At 46.8% G+C, this 16,341-nt stretch overlaps 2 protein-coding genes across 2 annotated transcripts in view; one reads left to right on the forward strand and one right to left on the reverse strand.

The window, feature by feature from the left end:
• The window catches only part of LOC308461786 (C-type lectin BpLec-like), a 64,855-nt gene that overhangs the window by 2,861 nt on the left and 45,653 nt on the right, over positions 1 to 16,341 (forward strand). The window lies entirely within an intron of this gene.
• LOC308461792 (C-type lectin BfL-2-like) lies at positions 704 to 6,295 on the reverse strand. The gene is made up of 6 exons (XM_080978964.1): positions 6,207 to 6,295; positions 5,174 to 5,246; positions 4,616 to 4,707; positions 2,384 to 2,524; positions 1,882 to 1,996; positions 704 to 968 (listed from the first exon to the last, which is right to left on the reverse strand). The coding sequence occupies exons 2-6, from the start codon at positions 5,232 to 5,234 to the stop codon at positions 901 to 903; spliced, it is 477 nt and encodes a 158-aa protein (XP_080835090.1). The 5' UTR covers positions 5,235 to 5,246; positions 6,207 to 6,295; the 3' UTR covers positions 704 to 900.

Below are 16,341 nucleotides of genomic sequence, written 5' to 3' on the forward strand. Positions count from 1 at the left end.
ATGTCAAGAAAATAAACAACTCTCTGAGTTTTAGAAGACACCTGAAGGCAGCCCAGTTTAGGGAAGTTTTTAATGTTTGATGTTTTATCATGTTTTTAATATACTGTTGGGAGCATCCCAGAGTGGCTGGAGAAACCCACCCAGATGGGCGGGGTTTAAATAATAATTGATGATGATGTTGATGATGGGGACTCTCGCCTTTGCACAGTAGACTGCCTTCGAGCCAGGCAAAGGTCAGAGGCTGCTTTACCCCTATCTCTCTATCCACCATCCAGACAATCAAGGTCAGTGCTCAAGTTCACATTCCAGCCAGACAAAATCACTCATGTCTGGCACAGAGAAGGGCCTACAAGTGAGCAATTGGGGCAGGGGTGTCTGGCTTAGCATCCCAGGATTTGGCACTGGTCAGGTAGTCTGGGATCCCCTTACATTTTCCCCTGTCCCCAGCTCTCAAAATCCCAGCTTTAGTATCAGCTCTGCTGAGCACCTCTGAGAAAAGAATTTAGGTTTGGGATAAAAAGTTTCACCTACGTGTTGCCCTGAGTGCCTTGTCAGGTATCAGCGACACTGCTGGACTGGAGCCCCAGAGGTACAATGTGCTTCTTTTCTCCGGGAACTCCAGTGCAAGAATTGCCCCTTCCCCAGTCTTCAGATATATTTTTTTGGAACTGGAGCAATAAGGATGGACTCAGTGAAAAGAGAATACACATAAGCGAGTTTATTAGGATTATATTTTGCAGAAGTAACAAGGAAACTTCGAAGTGAATGGGAAGACCAAAGAGGTAGCTCTATAGAGGAGGTTATTTTGAAAATGAAGAAGAGCTGTTTTTGAGGGATGGGAGAGGAAGCAATGAGATCAGAGATCCACTAAGCAGGCAGAGTTGGGAGCTGTGGTCTCCTTTAAATCTCTTGTTTGCAGATATAGGTATTGAAATGGTGACAAGGTTCATCATTCCACTTTCGAAAACCTAAAATTCAAGACATGACAAAAGTTACTATTTCTTGCCCATTATTACATAACCAAATGGATGTGGTTTGGAGTACGGGTTAGGATTTGGATTTGACTAGGGTATATTTCAGATACTAAAAATCTGGGCAAACGCGCACGCATTGCAAGGTGCACCAGGAACAAGTGAGGACCCGCCTGAGCTTTTTTCTCTTTTTGAGAGTTTTTTTTTGTGTGAACATCTCCCTTCCACCACCCCACCCCAAATTTTCAGCTTTTAAAGCATGTTTGAAGCATTTTCCTTTGAAAATAGACCTGGTTGCCATATGTCCAGGTTTCCCCAGACTTTTTGCTGCTTTGCTGCCCAGACACCATTTTCAGGCCCTGATTCCCAAGCATGTCTGGAAAAATCCGGATGTATGGCAACCCTTTTTTAATGTGGCGCCTTCTTTTGTTTCTTTATCTGACTTTAACCACTTCTTAGAGAAATGCTGTAGAAAATAATATGACATGGCCCACTTGAAAAACCACTGTTTCCAGAATATAATATGTAAATGAGTATGCATGCAAATAAAACACATGCAACTAAACTATGCAGATGAGCTACAGCTGAAGCTTCCTGGTGTGTTGGGCAGTGACGCTAAATGCTGAATGAATGGACCACTGCTAGCCAGGTCTACAGAGTAATTGATTTGTAAACATTTCTACACGCGAACACCTGGTTGAGGGTTAAATCTGACTCATAATTGGATCCCTTCTAATCAATAGACTTTAATTAGTGATGGTTAATTTGGGTCTATTGACAGAGGTATTTTCAGTGCAATTTAGTGAGATGCAACCCTGAGAAAGGTTGGAAATTTATAGGGAATTGGAGGGTAATGTAGCATTCAAGGTGAAAACGCCTTTTTTCTCAGGCATGCAAATAGTTTCCCTACCTGTCCAACGTTTCAGCTCCACACAATACTCCTTGCCGCCAGTGTTGTTTGGCTCCCTTCTGTTCCAGTTGTAGTAATTAAAGATTGAATCATCAAGCCACTTCCAATCTCGTTTCTGCAAGAAAGAGAAGGAACAGCTCATTTGACCAAGGAGGTTTGTAGCTCAGTGCAAGGATCTTCAGAGGAGGTTGCTCAGCAGGAAGCTCTTGCAAGCTATGATGGAGACATTAGAGAAGAAGCCCCTACCATAAGCACCATCTATGCAAGGCCATGGGTGCTGAGGCACCCACAAAATGTTCTCTGTGGGGGGTTGGCAGGGAGCGGCAACATGTTGCATGTGTGGGCACCCCTAATGTGGGGTGGAACCCAGCATGCCTGGCCCCTATGTAAAATATTGGAGAAATAATTATGGGATGCAGCCTGTGAGATGATAGGATGGCATTGCTAAGGAGCCACTGTGCTGTGATGATGACCTGGAATAGAGTAATTGAAGGGAACTCACCTCATAGGGATCATAGAGACCAATCCAGACATCATATTTTCTCCTCTGCTTTGAGGAGATGTAATTGGCCACCAAGGCTGACTCTTGCTCTGTGTGTATAGAAGCCAGATGGGTCCCACGGCCATAGCTTTGGCATGCAATCTGAGAATAGAGAAGGCACTAAAGTATTTCTGCCACCACTATCATCATCCACTTAACTGTAGGTCACTTTTCCACAAAATGGTACCCAAAGTGGTTCACAATGTATCAAAAAGATGAAACAATAACAACAACAACAACAACAACAACAACAACAACAACAACAACAACAACTTATTACTTATATCCCACCCATCTGACTGGACCTCCCAAGCCAACAAAATATTAAAAACATGATAAAACATCAAACATTAAAAACTTCCCTAAACAGGGCTGCCTTCAGATGTCTTCTAAATGTCAGGTAGTTGTTTATTTCCTTGACATCTGATGGGAGGGCATTCCACAGGACAGGCGCCACTACCAAGAAGGCCCTCTGCCTGGTTCCCTGTAACCTCACTACTTGCAGTGAGGGAACTGCCAGAAGGCCCTTTTAGCTGGACCTCAGTGTTTGGGCTAAATGATGGGGGTGGAGATGCTCCTTCAGGTATACTGGGCCAAGGCCGTTTAGGGCTTTAAAGTCAACACCAACACTTTGAATTGTGCTCGGAAACACTAAGGTAAGAATTCAAAAGTGATATCCCACCCAGTTGGAGTTATCCAGCTGTGAACAATCATGTGTAATGTCAAAGTTCTTAATCTATTCTATCTTTTGGAATGTGGTCCGTCTGTTTGTCCATCTGTCTAACTTTGACCAATTTGTGGCCCAAGAAACCTACTTTTTAAAAGAAACAGATAAAAACCCCAAAAGAAAATTAGGATGAATGCTTGTTGCTGTGACTTCCCTGTACATTTTTCGGCACCTTCTAAAAACATTTTCTTTAGACAACCCTATCCAGACATGTAGAATGTTGGTGTATGTTTTAAACTGGTTTTTAGACTTCTCATTGATTCTATTTTCCCCCTGAATGTTTCAAATACTTGTTTTTAACTGTTTGTTACTGACAGTGCTATTGTATTGTTATTTTTTGTAAATCACTTTGGGTTTTAATAAAAACCGAACAGTGTATAAGTCTTGTAAAATTTATGAATGAAAGAATGAATATTAATCTCTCCTCAGGCAAATCAGACTGAGTGTTCAGTGAAGATGGATATCACATAACTTCTGTGTAAGCTTTGTGCAAACAAATCAGGATGAGGGTTCACGAAATAAGACCTCTGGAGGAGGTTTTCTCACAACTCCAAATTCAGAAGCCTTTGCATACAGAATGTTGAGATTGTTTCAGAAAAGGAAAATAGGCATTTAAATGTATGCAAGGAGTTTTGAGCTGGAGGGATTTGCTTTGTAATATTGAATTCATATTAGCTTGACCTCTGCTGCAACACAGATAATCACCAAACAAACAAACCTACCACATTCCATTTTGGCACTGCAAACCGTTACAGTGGTACCTCGGGTTACATACGCTTCAGGTTACATACGCTTCAGGTTACAGACTCCTCTAACCCAGAAATAGTACCTCAGGTTAAGAACTTTGCTTCAGGATGAGAACAGAAATTGTGCTCCGGCGGCACGGCAGCAGCAGGAGGCCCCATTAGCTAAAGAGGTGCTTCAGGTTAAGAACAGTTTCAGGTTAAGAACGGACCTCCAGAATGAATTAAGTACTTAACCCGAGGTACCACTGTATTCTTTTCAGTAAGAGAGATGACTTGCCTCTTCCTAATGGTGAGTGAATACATTCTGGCCAGGCCATCCCTCCTGACCACAGGATCCAACTCTTTTGGGCCAAGGTCCCTTTAGCCCCCCAATAAAATATTTGAGGGGGCCAGTTCCCAAAGGTGATGGGCATTGCCATTCCAATGGGGGGGTGCCATGTCTTGTGATCGATTGTGCAGAGCAGGGCTTACCTGGCCACTGCTCCACCCCTTATTTTATTTAAGTTGGCACCCTTGAGGAGTCTTGACTGTTAATTAAGCCTTCTTGGCTCCCATGGAAACACATCCCTTGAACATGTTGGGTGAGCAACTCAATCTGAAATGTTGGCCAGGTATTGTCTCAGGACAACTCACATACATAGCCCTCCTCAAAAAGATCTCATGTGCAACCCACAACAATATCTTATGCTACAGCTTGGTTGGTGAGAAACAACTTCTTACCTCAGCTGCAGACCATGTCTTTGGGCTATCAAAATATGCATAGCAGTTGCCCAGCGCTCTCAGCCAACCCCTGGGACAGGATCTGGCCCTTGCTATATGGAAAGAAGAGTAAAGGAAGAAAAAGAGGGTGGGACAAAAGTTGTAAGAAGACTGTTTTTAATGTGAAATCTCACTTTACTTGTACTTTTGCTTATTCCAATGAGGAAGCACAGGTAATTTAAACCTTTGTGCTTTCAGAGGTGGTTAGTATCCAGTTGAATTGGTGAGACAGAAGGCAGGGAGACCAACAGAAGGTGGATCCAGAGGCAATGACAGGCAGTGCCACTCCCTGACTGGTTGTCAATATGAATCTGAGGAGTGGTTCAGGGCAGACTGAGGTTGGTAGGGCAGTTTCCTATTCACTCTAATGAACCAGCTTCAATTGCCTGATTATTTATTCCAACAGCCTTAGCTTGGTTACCATCACCTGGAAATATAACAATTACTTTTTATTTACATAAATGCTTAGCCCCTATTAAGATTTTTGGGAAATTCCCAGATAATTGTTAAAACACTCACCTCCAGGGAAAGAATAGGAGACCAGGAGACCAAGAAGGCAAAGGTAGGTGACAACCCCCATCTTCTGGCTGACCTTTTGTGGAAGGAAATGTGCAACAAATTAAAAACCTATCCTTACTTATTGCGAATGTGGTGATAGCAGGAAGAAGTAAACCAGCATTTTCTGTTCTTAAAATCATAAATGGGAAGATTAGAGAAAGAAGAGAGAACCCAAAACTTAAAGTTGTCGATTGTTGAAGTATCATGGAGTCAAGTAAGGTTAGTGTGTAGGTGCACCTAGTGCTGACCACTGACTCTTCTGGACCAGTGGAGGCTGGTGTCCATTGGGGCTGATAGGGCAGAAGGCAGGAAGACCAGTGATAGGTGGAGCCAAAGTCAAGGACAGGCAGAGCCAACCAATCCTAACTTTGTTCCCATCCTCTTACCTGCAGAGTTCCCTTCCTCTGTAGTGTTTCCTTAGGACACACTAGAGACTAAATGATGGACTACGGCTGGCTGAGTCATCTCTATGAAGACAACTGCTTCATGATTTTGAGGAAATATTCATAGAACAAATCGCCATGAGTTCTAACATCTAAGGAGTGCCGCTAGACTCCTGTTTTCTCAAAGGCTGAGCTTCCTTATATGTGAAAAATCTGGTTTCCGTTACTCTAAGTGTGAAACAGCAGCCATGATGTCAGAACAGAGTTGGTGGCCACCTTCACTAAGAACGTGGGGAAAATACGTTCCACTTTGCATACAAAGGGAAATCCACCTGGTTTCCATGTGTTTCTTCAGGTTGGCAGTGCAGTTCACCAGCCAAGTAATGTGAAGAGAAATGCAAGGACTAGGAAACAGTGTGTAGAAATGCATATGTATATGAAAATAGCATGTAAAATGCATTATAAAAAGGAGAAATGTTCGCAGAAATGTGTCAATTAGTAGAAATTTACTGAAATGCTGATTTTTTTTTTAATTTTAAAAATGCCAACTGATGTGGAAGACTGCAAGAGACCAAAGCTGTCAGATTCACCCATCCCGACCTCCAACTTACCCAAGCTCCGTCCCGTTGAGGTGATGGATGCTGCTTTCTGCCGTGGCAAGTTGGGTTCTCAGGCTGTGGTGCCCATTCTTATATGGAACTTGGCCAGGGAAGGGCGTGGAAAAAAAGGGAAGAAATATGAACCACGTTTCCATATATGGAGTACAGATCTAGAGAGAAAAGGCTGCTTTCAAATTCCACTGAAAACCACCGACATTTTGATTGCGTGAATATTCAGAGCAATTGCTAATATGCTTGTCCTAACGCCAAGTCCCCTCTGCTGCTGCTGCATTCAGATAGCCATAAACCTGACACCACCCTGACCCACCCCAGTCCCATCCACATTAGCTGTGTTGTACAACACCAGCATGGCAGGCCCCTGTAGTAACTGGAACCAAAGTTTTGTCCCTTGGTCTAGGTCCCCCTGCCCCACATCACCCCACCAAACAACTATTACCCCAGAGGGAAATCTGCCCTTGCTCCCCACTCTCATTGGCTACCATTCTAGGAGTCATAGCAGCTCTGGCAGAACAACTTCTGTTGAGACTGCAGTGGACAAGGGAAGGTGTCTCTCTTCTCTGTGCATGCACTGAAGTCCAGAGGAAAATTGGGACCCTCTATGCCTGCTACTATATTAATCGTCTGGACCGTGTTTAATGTGACATCTAGTTCGTCCCCCTCAGAAGGCATCTCTCAAGGGCAGAACTTACGAAGCAGAATTGGGGGGGGGGGGTTATTGTGTGCATGTGTGACATCATGCATGCAATAGTTGGTGTGTGTGTATATGTGTCATCACTTGGCCAAGTGTCCTGAACCCTGGCTTCTTCTCCTCCTCTTCCTGTGGCTGTCGGGGAAAGAGGTCCCAACTGCCCCCGACACCATACAAGTGATATCACGGGCATCATGTCTTGAGTGTCTCACATGCTGCATGATGCTTGGCATTGTGCCAAGAGGAGGAGCCAGGGGCTGGAAAACGAGCAAGGTCCCAACTAAAGAAGAATGGCGACTTAAACTGATGGAATATGTGCAGCTTGCAGACCTAACCTATCAAATAAGAGAACAAGAAGATTGGTAAATGTTTCTTGAATGTATGGTGGAGAATTCTGTGCACTTGAAAGCGTTGGCAGCATTCAGATAAATTCAACAGTGTAAACAAGTTTTGATGAATGTCATAATGGAATACTGAATGGTTTAGTTTATGTAAAATATGCAGGGATTTGTAATATGCAAAATGAACCATGGAAAGAGAAGGGAAGTCATTGACATTTTCAGGTTAATAATAATAATAATAATAATAATAATAATAATAATAACTTATTATTTATAGACCACCCATCTGCCTGAGTTTCCCCAGCCACTCTGGGCTGCTTCCAATCAAGTGTTAAAAACAATACAGCATTAAATATTAAAAACTTCCCTAAACAGGGCTGCCTTCAGATGTCTTTTAAAAAGAAGATAGCTGCTTATTTCCTTCACAGGTGAAGGGAGAACATTCCACAGGGCGGGCACCACTACCGAAAAGGCCCTCTGTCTGGTTGCCTATAACCTCACTTCTCGCAATGAGGGAACCGCCAGAAGGCCCTCGGTGCTGGATCTCAGTGTCCGGGGTGAATGATGGGGGTGGAGATGCTCCTTCAAGTATACAGGACCGAGGCTGAGTAGAGCTTTAAAGGTCAGCACCAACACTTTGATTTGTGTTCAGAAATGTACTGGGAGCCAATGCAGATCTCTCAGGACCAGTGTTATGTGGTCCTGGCGGCCACTCCAGGTCACCAGTCTAGTTGCCGCATTCTGGATTAATTGCAGTTTCCGGGTTACCTTCAAAGGTAGCCCCACATATTGGCTTCCAGGAGGAAAAATCAAAATTGGAAACAGAATTGTTAGATCCTAAAACTAAGAACTTATCAAGAATGTATAACTTGCTGTTGAAATGGAATACACAGGATGAAATGGTTAAATCTGTTATGATTAAATGGGCATAAGACTTTGGACATAACATTATGTTTGCTGACTGGGAACAGTTATGGACCACAGGTATGAAATTTACGGCTTGTAATGCCTTAAGAGAAAATATAATGAAAATGATTTACAGGTGGTACTTAACCCCAGTCAAGCTAGCAAAAATCTATCATTTGCCAGACAGTAAATGTTGGAAATGTAAAGAGACTGAGGGTACATTTTTTCACCTTTGGTGGACATGCCCAAGGATTAAGGCTTTCTGGGAAATGATATATAATGAATTGAAAAAGGTATTTAAATATGCCTTTCTGAAGAAACCAGAGGCCTTTCTTCTGGGCATGGTCGGCCAATTGGTACGAAGGGAGGATAGAACATTTTTTATGTATGCTACAACAGCAGCAAGAATACTCATCGGGAAGTACTGGAAGACACAAGAATTGCCCACCTGAGAAGAATGGTAGATGAAAGTGATGGACTACATGGAACTGGCTGAGATGACTGGCAGAATTCGAGACCAGGGAGAAGGGTCAATGAAAGAAGATTGGAAAAAATTCAAAATATATCTTCAAAAATACTGCAATATAAAAGACTGTTAGAAAGAGGTTGGAAAAAGAAAATTAGGTCGTTTTGGTAGATATGATATAAAGGATTAAGTAAAAACGAGTTGATGAATTTCATGAAATAGATGAGGTTTAATCACATTATTTAAATTTTAAAATACGTAAATGAAAATAAGGTTAGAAGGATTTGCTGGAAATACGATTTGAACTAGAATACAAAATTGGGAGGTGAGAGGGGGTCATGGAAATAAGTAAAGGGAAAAGGCTATGTAAAGGTTAAATCTGTTTTTGTTTTATTTTAACTTAATGCATTTTTATATATTTTGTTAAGACTTCTTTTTTATTCTATTTTATTGTTCACTTTATCTTTTCATTTTTCACTTTGTTAAAGTTTTCTTTGTACTTTGTATGGTTTTTCTTTCGCTTTTTTGTAACTTTAAATTTGGAATAAATATCATTTTTTTAAAAAAAAACCAAAGGTAGCCCCACGTAGAGCACATTGCAGTAGTCCAAGTGGGAGATAACTGGAGCATGCACCACTCTGGCAAGACTGTCCACAAGCGGGTAGGGTCTCAGACTGCATACCAGATGGAGCTGGTAGACAGCCGCCCTGGACACAGAATTAACCTGCGCCTCCATGGACAGCTGTGAGTCCAAAATGACTCCCAGGCTGCGCACCTGGTCCTTCAGGGGCACAGTTACCCCATTCAGGACCAGGGAGTCCCCCACACCCGCCCGCCCCCTGTCCCCCAAAAACAGTATTTCAGTCTTGTCAGGATTCAACCTCAATCTGTTAGTCGCCATCCATCCTCCAACCGCCTCCAGGCACTCACACAGGACCTTCACTGGTTCTGATTTAAAGGAGAGGTAGAGCTGGGTGTATTCTGCATACTGATGAACACCCAGCCCAAACCCGCTGATGATCTCTCCCAGCGGCTTCATATAGATATTAAAAAGCATGGGGGAGAGGACGGAACCCTGAGGCACCCCACAAGTGAGAGCCCAGGGGTCTGAACACTCATTCCCCAACACCACTTTCTGGACACGGCCCAGGAGAAAGGAGCGGAACCACCGTATAACAGTGCCCCCAGCTCCCAGCGCCTCTAGACGGTCCCGAAGGATGTTATGGTCGATGGTGTCAAAGGCTGCTGAGAGATCCAGCAGAACTAGGAAACTAGGAAAGGTTGTTTAAATGAATATACTAAATTGTAAAATAGAAAAAAATAATAAAAATAATACACACAGAAAAGAGGAACATCCGGGGGGGGGGAGGAGAAACCAGCCATGGGAACTGCGGCTTGGTGCCCAGCCTCCTCTGTCCCCTGAATATTATGGGAGCTCCGCCCCAGCCAAAAAAATCATTTGGGGCGCCCAAAGAGCTCAGCCCCACCCCCAAGCTGGCACCCCTGGCAGAGAGGCACATAAAATCAGAAGGAAAGAGGTAGAACAAATTTGCAAGTAGATAATAAGTATGACCTGGTGCAAAAGGTGAAAGGGATCCTGCAAATGTAACTGTTCTGCAGAAGAAGGAACTTGACAAACTGTAGCTCTTTGTGCAAGTTATGCAAACCCAAAGCATGGTTTCTAATGCCTATTCCACCCCTATAGCCAAGTCACCCTTGTTAAGAAATAGTTGCATTTGTTAAGAAATAGTTGTTAAGAAATAGTTGGTGCAAAGGTCAATTTGACATAGTAATGTTATGAGTTGGGAGTGGGGTGCCAGACCCCTCTAATCCCTGGATCCAGCAAGTGTTGAAATGTAATCAAGCAAAGCTCGCTTCCTGGTGAGGTGAAGTGGGACTAGGGGGCTCAGGGCAAGACGGCAAATGGGTTGGGCCCCCTCCCTCAACAGACGTTACCACTTTACAGCCGGAGCCTGAGGCTTCTCGTTGGGGGGAGGGGTTAGCAATGGATTATTGCCCTTTGGCTTAACCCTGTCTTTCCCCCCACCTCCCCTTTCAGAGTGGTGGGGTTATCAGGGGAGCTTGCAATTCAGCGCTGCCAAAGCCCTGCACCCAAAACTCCCTTTTGAGCTTTCTTTAGGGGTGCACAGTACCCTTGTGTTTCCCCCTAGCCCCTCTCAACAATTGAGCCTTCAAGGCTCGCTCTCCGCAGCCATTTGCGGCAACCCTTCTCAGTCCATCCATCTTTGCAACTCAAGGTCCAAGAGCACCAGCTCAAGTTTAGGTGGTGGTCATAGGGAATGAGGAGCACAGCACCTAAGGGACTCTGCCCCCAGCAGTGCTGCTCACTGCAGTCAAACCTAAAAATAGTTACAAATTGCTGGCATGCTAGTTGTCTGTCTGAGAAACTGCTAGATTTCCTTCTAGGCAGGTAGAGATTTACTTTAAGGGGGGGGAGAGAAAATCTGGAAATTCTGGAAAATCCAGAATCTGGAATGCTTGCAGGCATGAGTCCTGGTACAACGTCACCACTATAAGACAGCAATCCTGGTTGAGTTACAGCTCTTAATACATTTAAAGGCAATTAAATAGTACAAACAGGGTCACCAGGTGGGAGGGGATAAAAGGAACATAGAGGCAACCATCTGAGCCTTTGACAGGCAGCATCATTGCTAAGGATCCTTAATCACATAATTGCTGCTGCTAAGCAATCAGAGGAAGGAACCTGGGACTCTGGAGGGGAGCCTCCCAGAGCAGCAGAAAAGGAACAGGGGAAGCTGGTGGTATTTGCTGCTAGCCCTGACATCAGGCAAAGGACAAGAGTCTGCTTCTGTACTGAGATAGGTTTGTTAAAGCACTTTCCTCCGCTTCAACATGATTTCAGTCATTCCCCAAGTATGCTGCCTTTACAGTATAAAAGGCAATTGGGTGGCTACTCAGAATTACCTTGCTTGAAAGAACGATGCTTTCTTCCTACTGAGAAAACATTTGTGAAATGCCTATGCCCCACCCCATTTGCCATGTCTGCTTGTCACCACGGGGCTGTTGCTTATTGATATACCGTAGCCATTGCACAAAACAAAAAATATAAAATGAATCAGAAATACAACCATAAAGCCATCAAACATCTCACAGGTGCACCAAGTTAAAATTCTTACGTAAACACATGTGTTGTAATTTTCTGTTTATCGTGACTGGCAAAATGTTTTGTGTGTAACTGTGAATGCTTAAGAGTATTTCTCCTTCTATCCAGGCTGCACTGGAAGATCTAGGCATTTTTTGCTGGGGCTGGTGGAATGAACAATGCAGCATCCCAGGCCTTGTCAAAGGTCACTGCTAGGATATAGTTTCGTTCCACCTTTAGAACAGGCATGTAGAGTTGTTGTATGTCACATGCCTGTTTACTTCCAGCACAGTCTGCTGGGAACTTCCCTTGTATATAGCTTTTGCCTATGCCGTTTGCTTGGACACAAAGGGAAGCAGACATGTTTTTTCCTTTGTCCTGATGCTGAATAAATGCTTGTAAATGTGCTTACATATGCCTCTGTCCTCTACTTCTGCTGCAAATAGTTCTTATCTCTGCTAGCTTGCGTGCTCAGTCTCTAAAGGTCTCTGAGGCTTGAGTCACAGTTTTGATGCTGTTCCAAGAACCGGAGTTTGCCCGGCCGGTGGGCTAGAGCCAGCTGGGGGCCTGCCAATTGCCCCCGTCTCCCCGGAGGTATCTCAACAGTCACATGCTGTGGGGACCTCCTGTAATTTTCCCTATCCTCACTTTATGGCTTCCACAATCCTGGTCATAGTATAAACCGTGCTGAGGAGCTCTGAGAAAATGAGTCTGCTTTAGGATGGGATTTGTAGCTACTTTGAGGTATGAATGCTCTCTGTGTTGTGAGCAGCGGTGATGGTAGAAGAAGTGTCCCCAAGGCAGGGCCAGCCCAAGGCATACTGGCAACTGAAGCAAATGAGAAAATTGCACCCCCAAGAATCATAGTTAAGAAGTCTAAAAGACAATGGGCCTCCTTTACATGGTAGGGGATGCTGTTCTTTCCTGCTTCACCTGCCTGCCCAAGAACTACACACCTTGCAAAGGAGGAACCAATCCTCTACAGCCTTTCTTGTCAGCTATGCTGAAAGTCAGGCTTATCCTGGTGTTATGTACTGAGTTGAATAGGATCCAAACTGAAGCAGTCTGATTGGTCCTAGAACAATAGGATTCAGAATGCAGCAGTCTGATTGGTCCTAGAACAATGCAGCAGTATGATTGGTTGGCAGGAACCACCCAATCCTGCTCCAGATAGAAGTGAATCCACAACCTGATTGGCTTACAGTAGAATTCCAGAATTAGCCAATCATGTGCAGCCCATTGTGTAAATAATGTATATAAAGCAGATACTGTGAGGGGACATTCATTCATTCCTCCTCACCACTATGAGCTGAATAAAGAGCATGAAATCACTTTGCGACTCTGAGTATATTTCACTGGCGACGAGGGTGGGATCCCGCTGAGCTGACTGCCACACACAGCACCGCAGCACCGCCAACTGCCGCACCGCTGCCTCGCACCGTGTATCCAGGCTTCAGCTCCGGGGCACAAGGAACTCAGAATGGCAGCCAACAGCAGCTTCTCGCCATTCAACCCAGCATCTGGAGACTGGGAAGCGTACGCCTCCCGTTTCACCTTCCTCCTAGAAGCCAAAGGGGTCACCGACAAAGAAGACGCCAAGAAGAGGGCGATATTCTTCAGCGTCTGCGGAGAGGAGACGTTTGAAATCGTCCGGGCTCTCCTTGCGCCTGAAGACGTCGCTACTGTTCCATACAAAACAATAATGGAACAGCTGAAGGGGCACTTTTCGCCGCAGCCCTCAGTGGTGGCTCGTCGAAATGCCTTCTACGCAAAGCGGCAAGCCCCTGGGGAAACCATAACTGGGTTTGTGACCTCTCTCCGCCAAGCCGCCCGGTTCTGCAACTTCTCAGAGCTGGAGAACATGCTTCGTGACCGCCTCGTCGGTGGCCTGAAGGATGAGAAGCTGCAACGACGCCTCTACGCTAAGAAGGACCTAACGTTCCAGGTCGCTCTGGAGGAGGCCCTGGCAACAGAAGCTGCCGAGAGGTCGACCCAAGAGGCACGGCCGAGCCTGCCATCCCAACCGAGGGTCCACCATGAAGACCTCACCGACGACTCAGGATCCGACAGGGAGGAGGTGCACCGAGTACAGCAGCGCACTCAAGCAGCGCACAGACCACAGCTGCCTCGACGAGAAGGAGGGAACTGCGCAAGCTGCGGGGAGAGTCACGAGAGGAGGACCTGCCGTTTCCGCAACGCAGAGTGCAGGCAGTGCAGAAAATCGGGACACATCGCCCGGGTGTGTCGGGCTCGGCCCACCCGACACCAGGCATCAGATGACCAATCCAAGAGCCCCAGGTCCCGGGGCCCAACGCACCAAGGCAACTCGACGGAGCTCACGGACTTCCAGGTATACCAGTTGCCCCACCCCAACGTAGAGAAAATTTATGTAGAGGTACAGATAGAGGGGGCCCCATGCCGCATGGAGCTTGACACGGGTTCAACTCTATCCATAATCTCGGCAAGGACCTTAAGGAAACTGTGTCCCACTGGGGGTCCCAAACTCAGGCCGGCCCCATTCACCCTCCGGGACTTCCAGAAACGTAAGGTCCCCACAATGGGGGTGGGGACCTTCAGGGTGCAATACCGAGGGCGGACGCGGCAACTGGACTTGCTTGTGGTCAAGGGCCCCTACATTAGCTTACTGGGATTGGCATGGTTTGGACCACTGGGGCTAGCTGTCACCGGGGTGAACCACACTAGCTTACAAGTGGACGTGGACGCCATATGCAAGGAATTTCCAGGGGTTTTCGATGGGAAATTGGGACAGTATACGGGCCCCCCCATTGCGCTACAGCTTGACCCCGCAGTACGACCGGTCAGGCTCAAGGCCCGCCGGGTCCCGTTCGCCTTGAAACCCCGTATAGACGAGGAATTGGACCGACTCGTAGAGCAAGGAGTGCTGGAGCCGGTGCCTAATGCTCCCTGGGAAACCCCAATCGTCACACCCGTCAAGCCTAATGGTTCGGTCCGCATCTGCGCAGACTACAAATGTACCATAAACAAGGCCCTCACGGCCCACGCATACCCAGTGCCAGTGGTCAGCCATGTCCTTGCCACCCTGGCTGGGTCGAAAATTTTTGGCAAGCTGGACCTGGCCCAAGCATATCAACAGCTGCCAGTAGATGAGGCCACAGCAGAGGCACAGACGATTGTGACGCACAGAGGAGCGTTCAGGGTAAAGCGGCTGCAATTCGGTGTCAGCGTGGCACCAGGCATATTCCAGAATATAATGGACTCTCTCCTTAAAGGGATTCCTGGCGTCACCCCCTTCCTCGATGATGTGTTGATTGCCGGCCCCACACCAGAGGAGTTTGAGGACCGCCTCCGCACCGTTCTGCACCGTTTCCAGACGGCGGGTCTCAAGGTGAAGCGGGAAAAATGTCTACTAGGAGTGCCTCAGGTGGACTTTCTGGGATTTATGGTGGACGCAGAAGGGGTCCACCCGACTGGGGACAAGGTACGGGCCATTTGTGATGCCCCAGCGCGCAAGAGCAAGACTGAACTTCAGGCCTTCTTGGGACTATTGAACTTTTACCATTCCTTCCTTCCCCACAAGGCGGCGGTAGCGGAGCCCCTACACAGACTCCTGGACAAGCGGGCCCCTTGGGTGTGGGGCCAGCGCCAGGAGGCCGCATTCCAGGCAGTCAAGGACTTGCTTGTCTCAAACTCGGTCTTGGCACACTTCGACGAGAGGCTGCCGGTGGTGCTAGCATGCGACGCCTCACCCTATGGCATTGGAGCTGTCCTGGGGCACCAACTCCCGGATGGAAGAGAGGTACCGGTGGCGTACTTTTCCCAGACACTCAACACAACCGAGCGGAACTACTCGCAAATCGACAAGGAGGGTCTGGCAATCGTAAAGGGAGTAAAAAAATTCCATGATTTCTTGTACGGGCGGCCCTTCACCGTGGTGACTGACCACAAGCCGTTGCTAGGCTTGTTTGCCCCCGAAAAGCAGACCCCCCAAGTGCTGTCTCCTCGCGTCCTCAGGTGGTCAATTTTCCTTGCCAGCTACCAGTATGCACTGATTCACCGACCTGGGAAGGCGATGGGCCATGTGGACGCCCTCAGCAGGCTACCACTACCGGAAACAGGCCCTGACCCAGCACCTGCACAAGAGGTTATGAGCCTGGAGCTGCTTCCCGACCGCCCCATTCAGGCACAAGAAGTTGCACACCATTCCAAGAAAGATAGGGTCATCTCCCGGGTCCTGGACTGGGTGTGGAGGGGATGGCCCAGCAGCAGCCCCGGGCCAGAATTCGCCGGCTACACAACCCGCAAACATGAACTGTCGGCCCACAAGGGGTGCCTGTTATGGGGAAGCAGAGTCGTTGTTCCCCAGCCCCTCTGCAAAAGGGTCCTCACAGCCCTACACGAGACACATCCAGGGGTAGTAAGAATGAAGGCCCTTGCCAGGAGTTATGTGTGGTGGCCGGGGATCGATGGAGAGATAGAGGCCTGGGTCAAACACTGCCAGGCCTGCCAAGAATCCCGCCCAGATCCCCCAAGGGCCCCAGTCCAGTCCTGGGAGTCCGCCCGAGCACCATGGTCACGCCTGCATGTGGATTTCGCTGGCCCCTTTCAGGGGAAAACATTCT

Source organism: Podarcis pityusensis (assembly GCF_964106645.2).
Source record: "Podarcis pityusensis genome assembly, chromosome: 13".
Taxonomy (NCBI): domain Eukaryota; kingdom Metazoa; phylum Chordata; class Lepidosauria; order Squamata; family Lacertidae; genus Podarcis; species Podarcis pityusensis.

Bases quoted from the DNA above. Each gene is read 5' to 3' on its own strand.
- LOC308461792 (XM_080978964.1), bottom strand. From the start codon at position 5,234: ATGGGGGTTGTCACCTACCTTTGCCTTCTTGGTCTCCTGGTCTCCTAT. The intron at 4,708-5,173 runs GTGAGTGTTTTA...CTTTCCATATAG, and splicing joins CTCCTATTCTTTCCCTGGAG to CAAGGGCCAGATCCTGTCCC. The intron at 969-1,881 runs GTAGGGAAACTA...CTTGAATTTTAG, and splicing joins GGAGCTGAAACGTTGGACAG to GTTTTCGAAAGTGGAATGAT.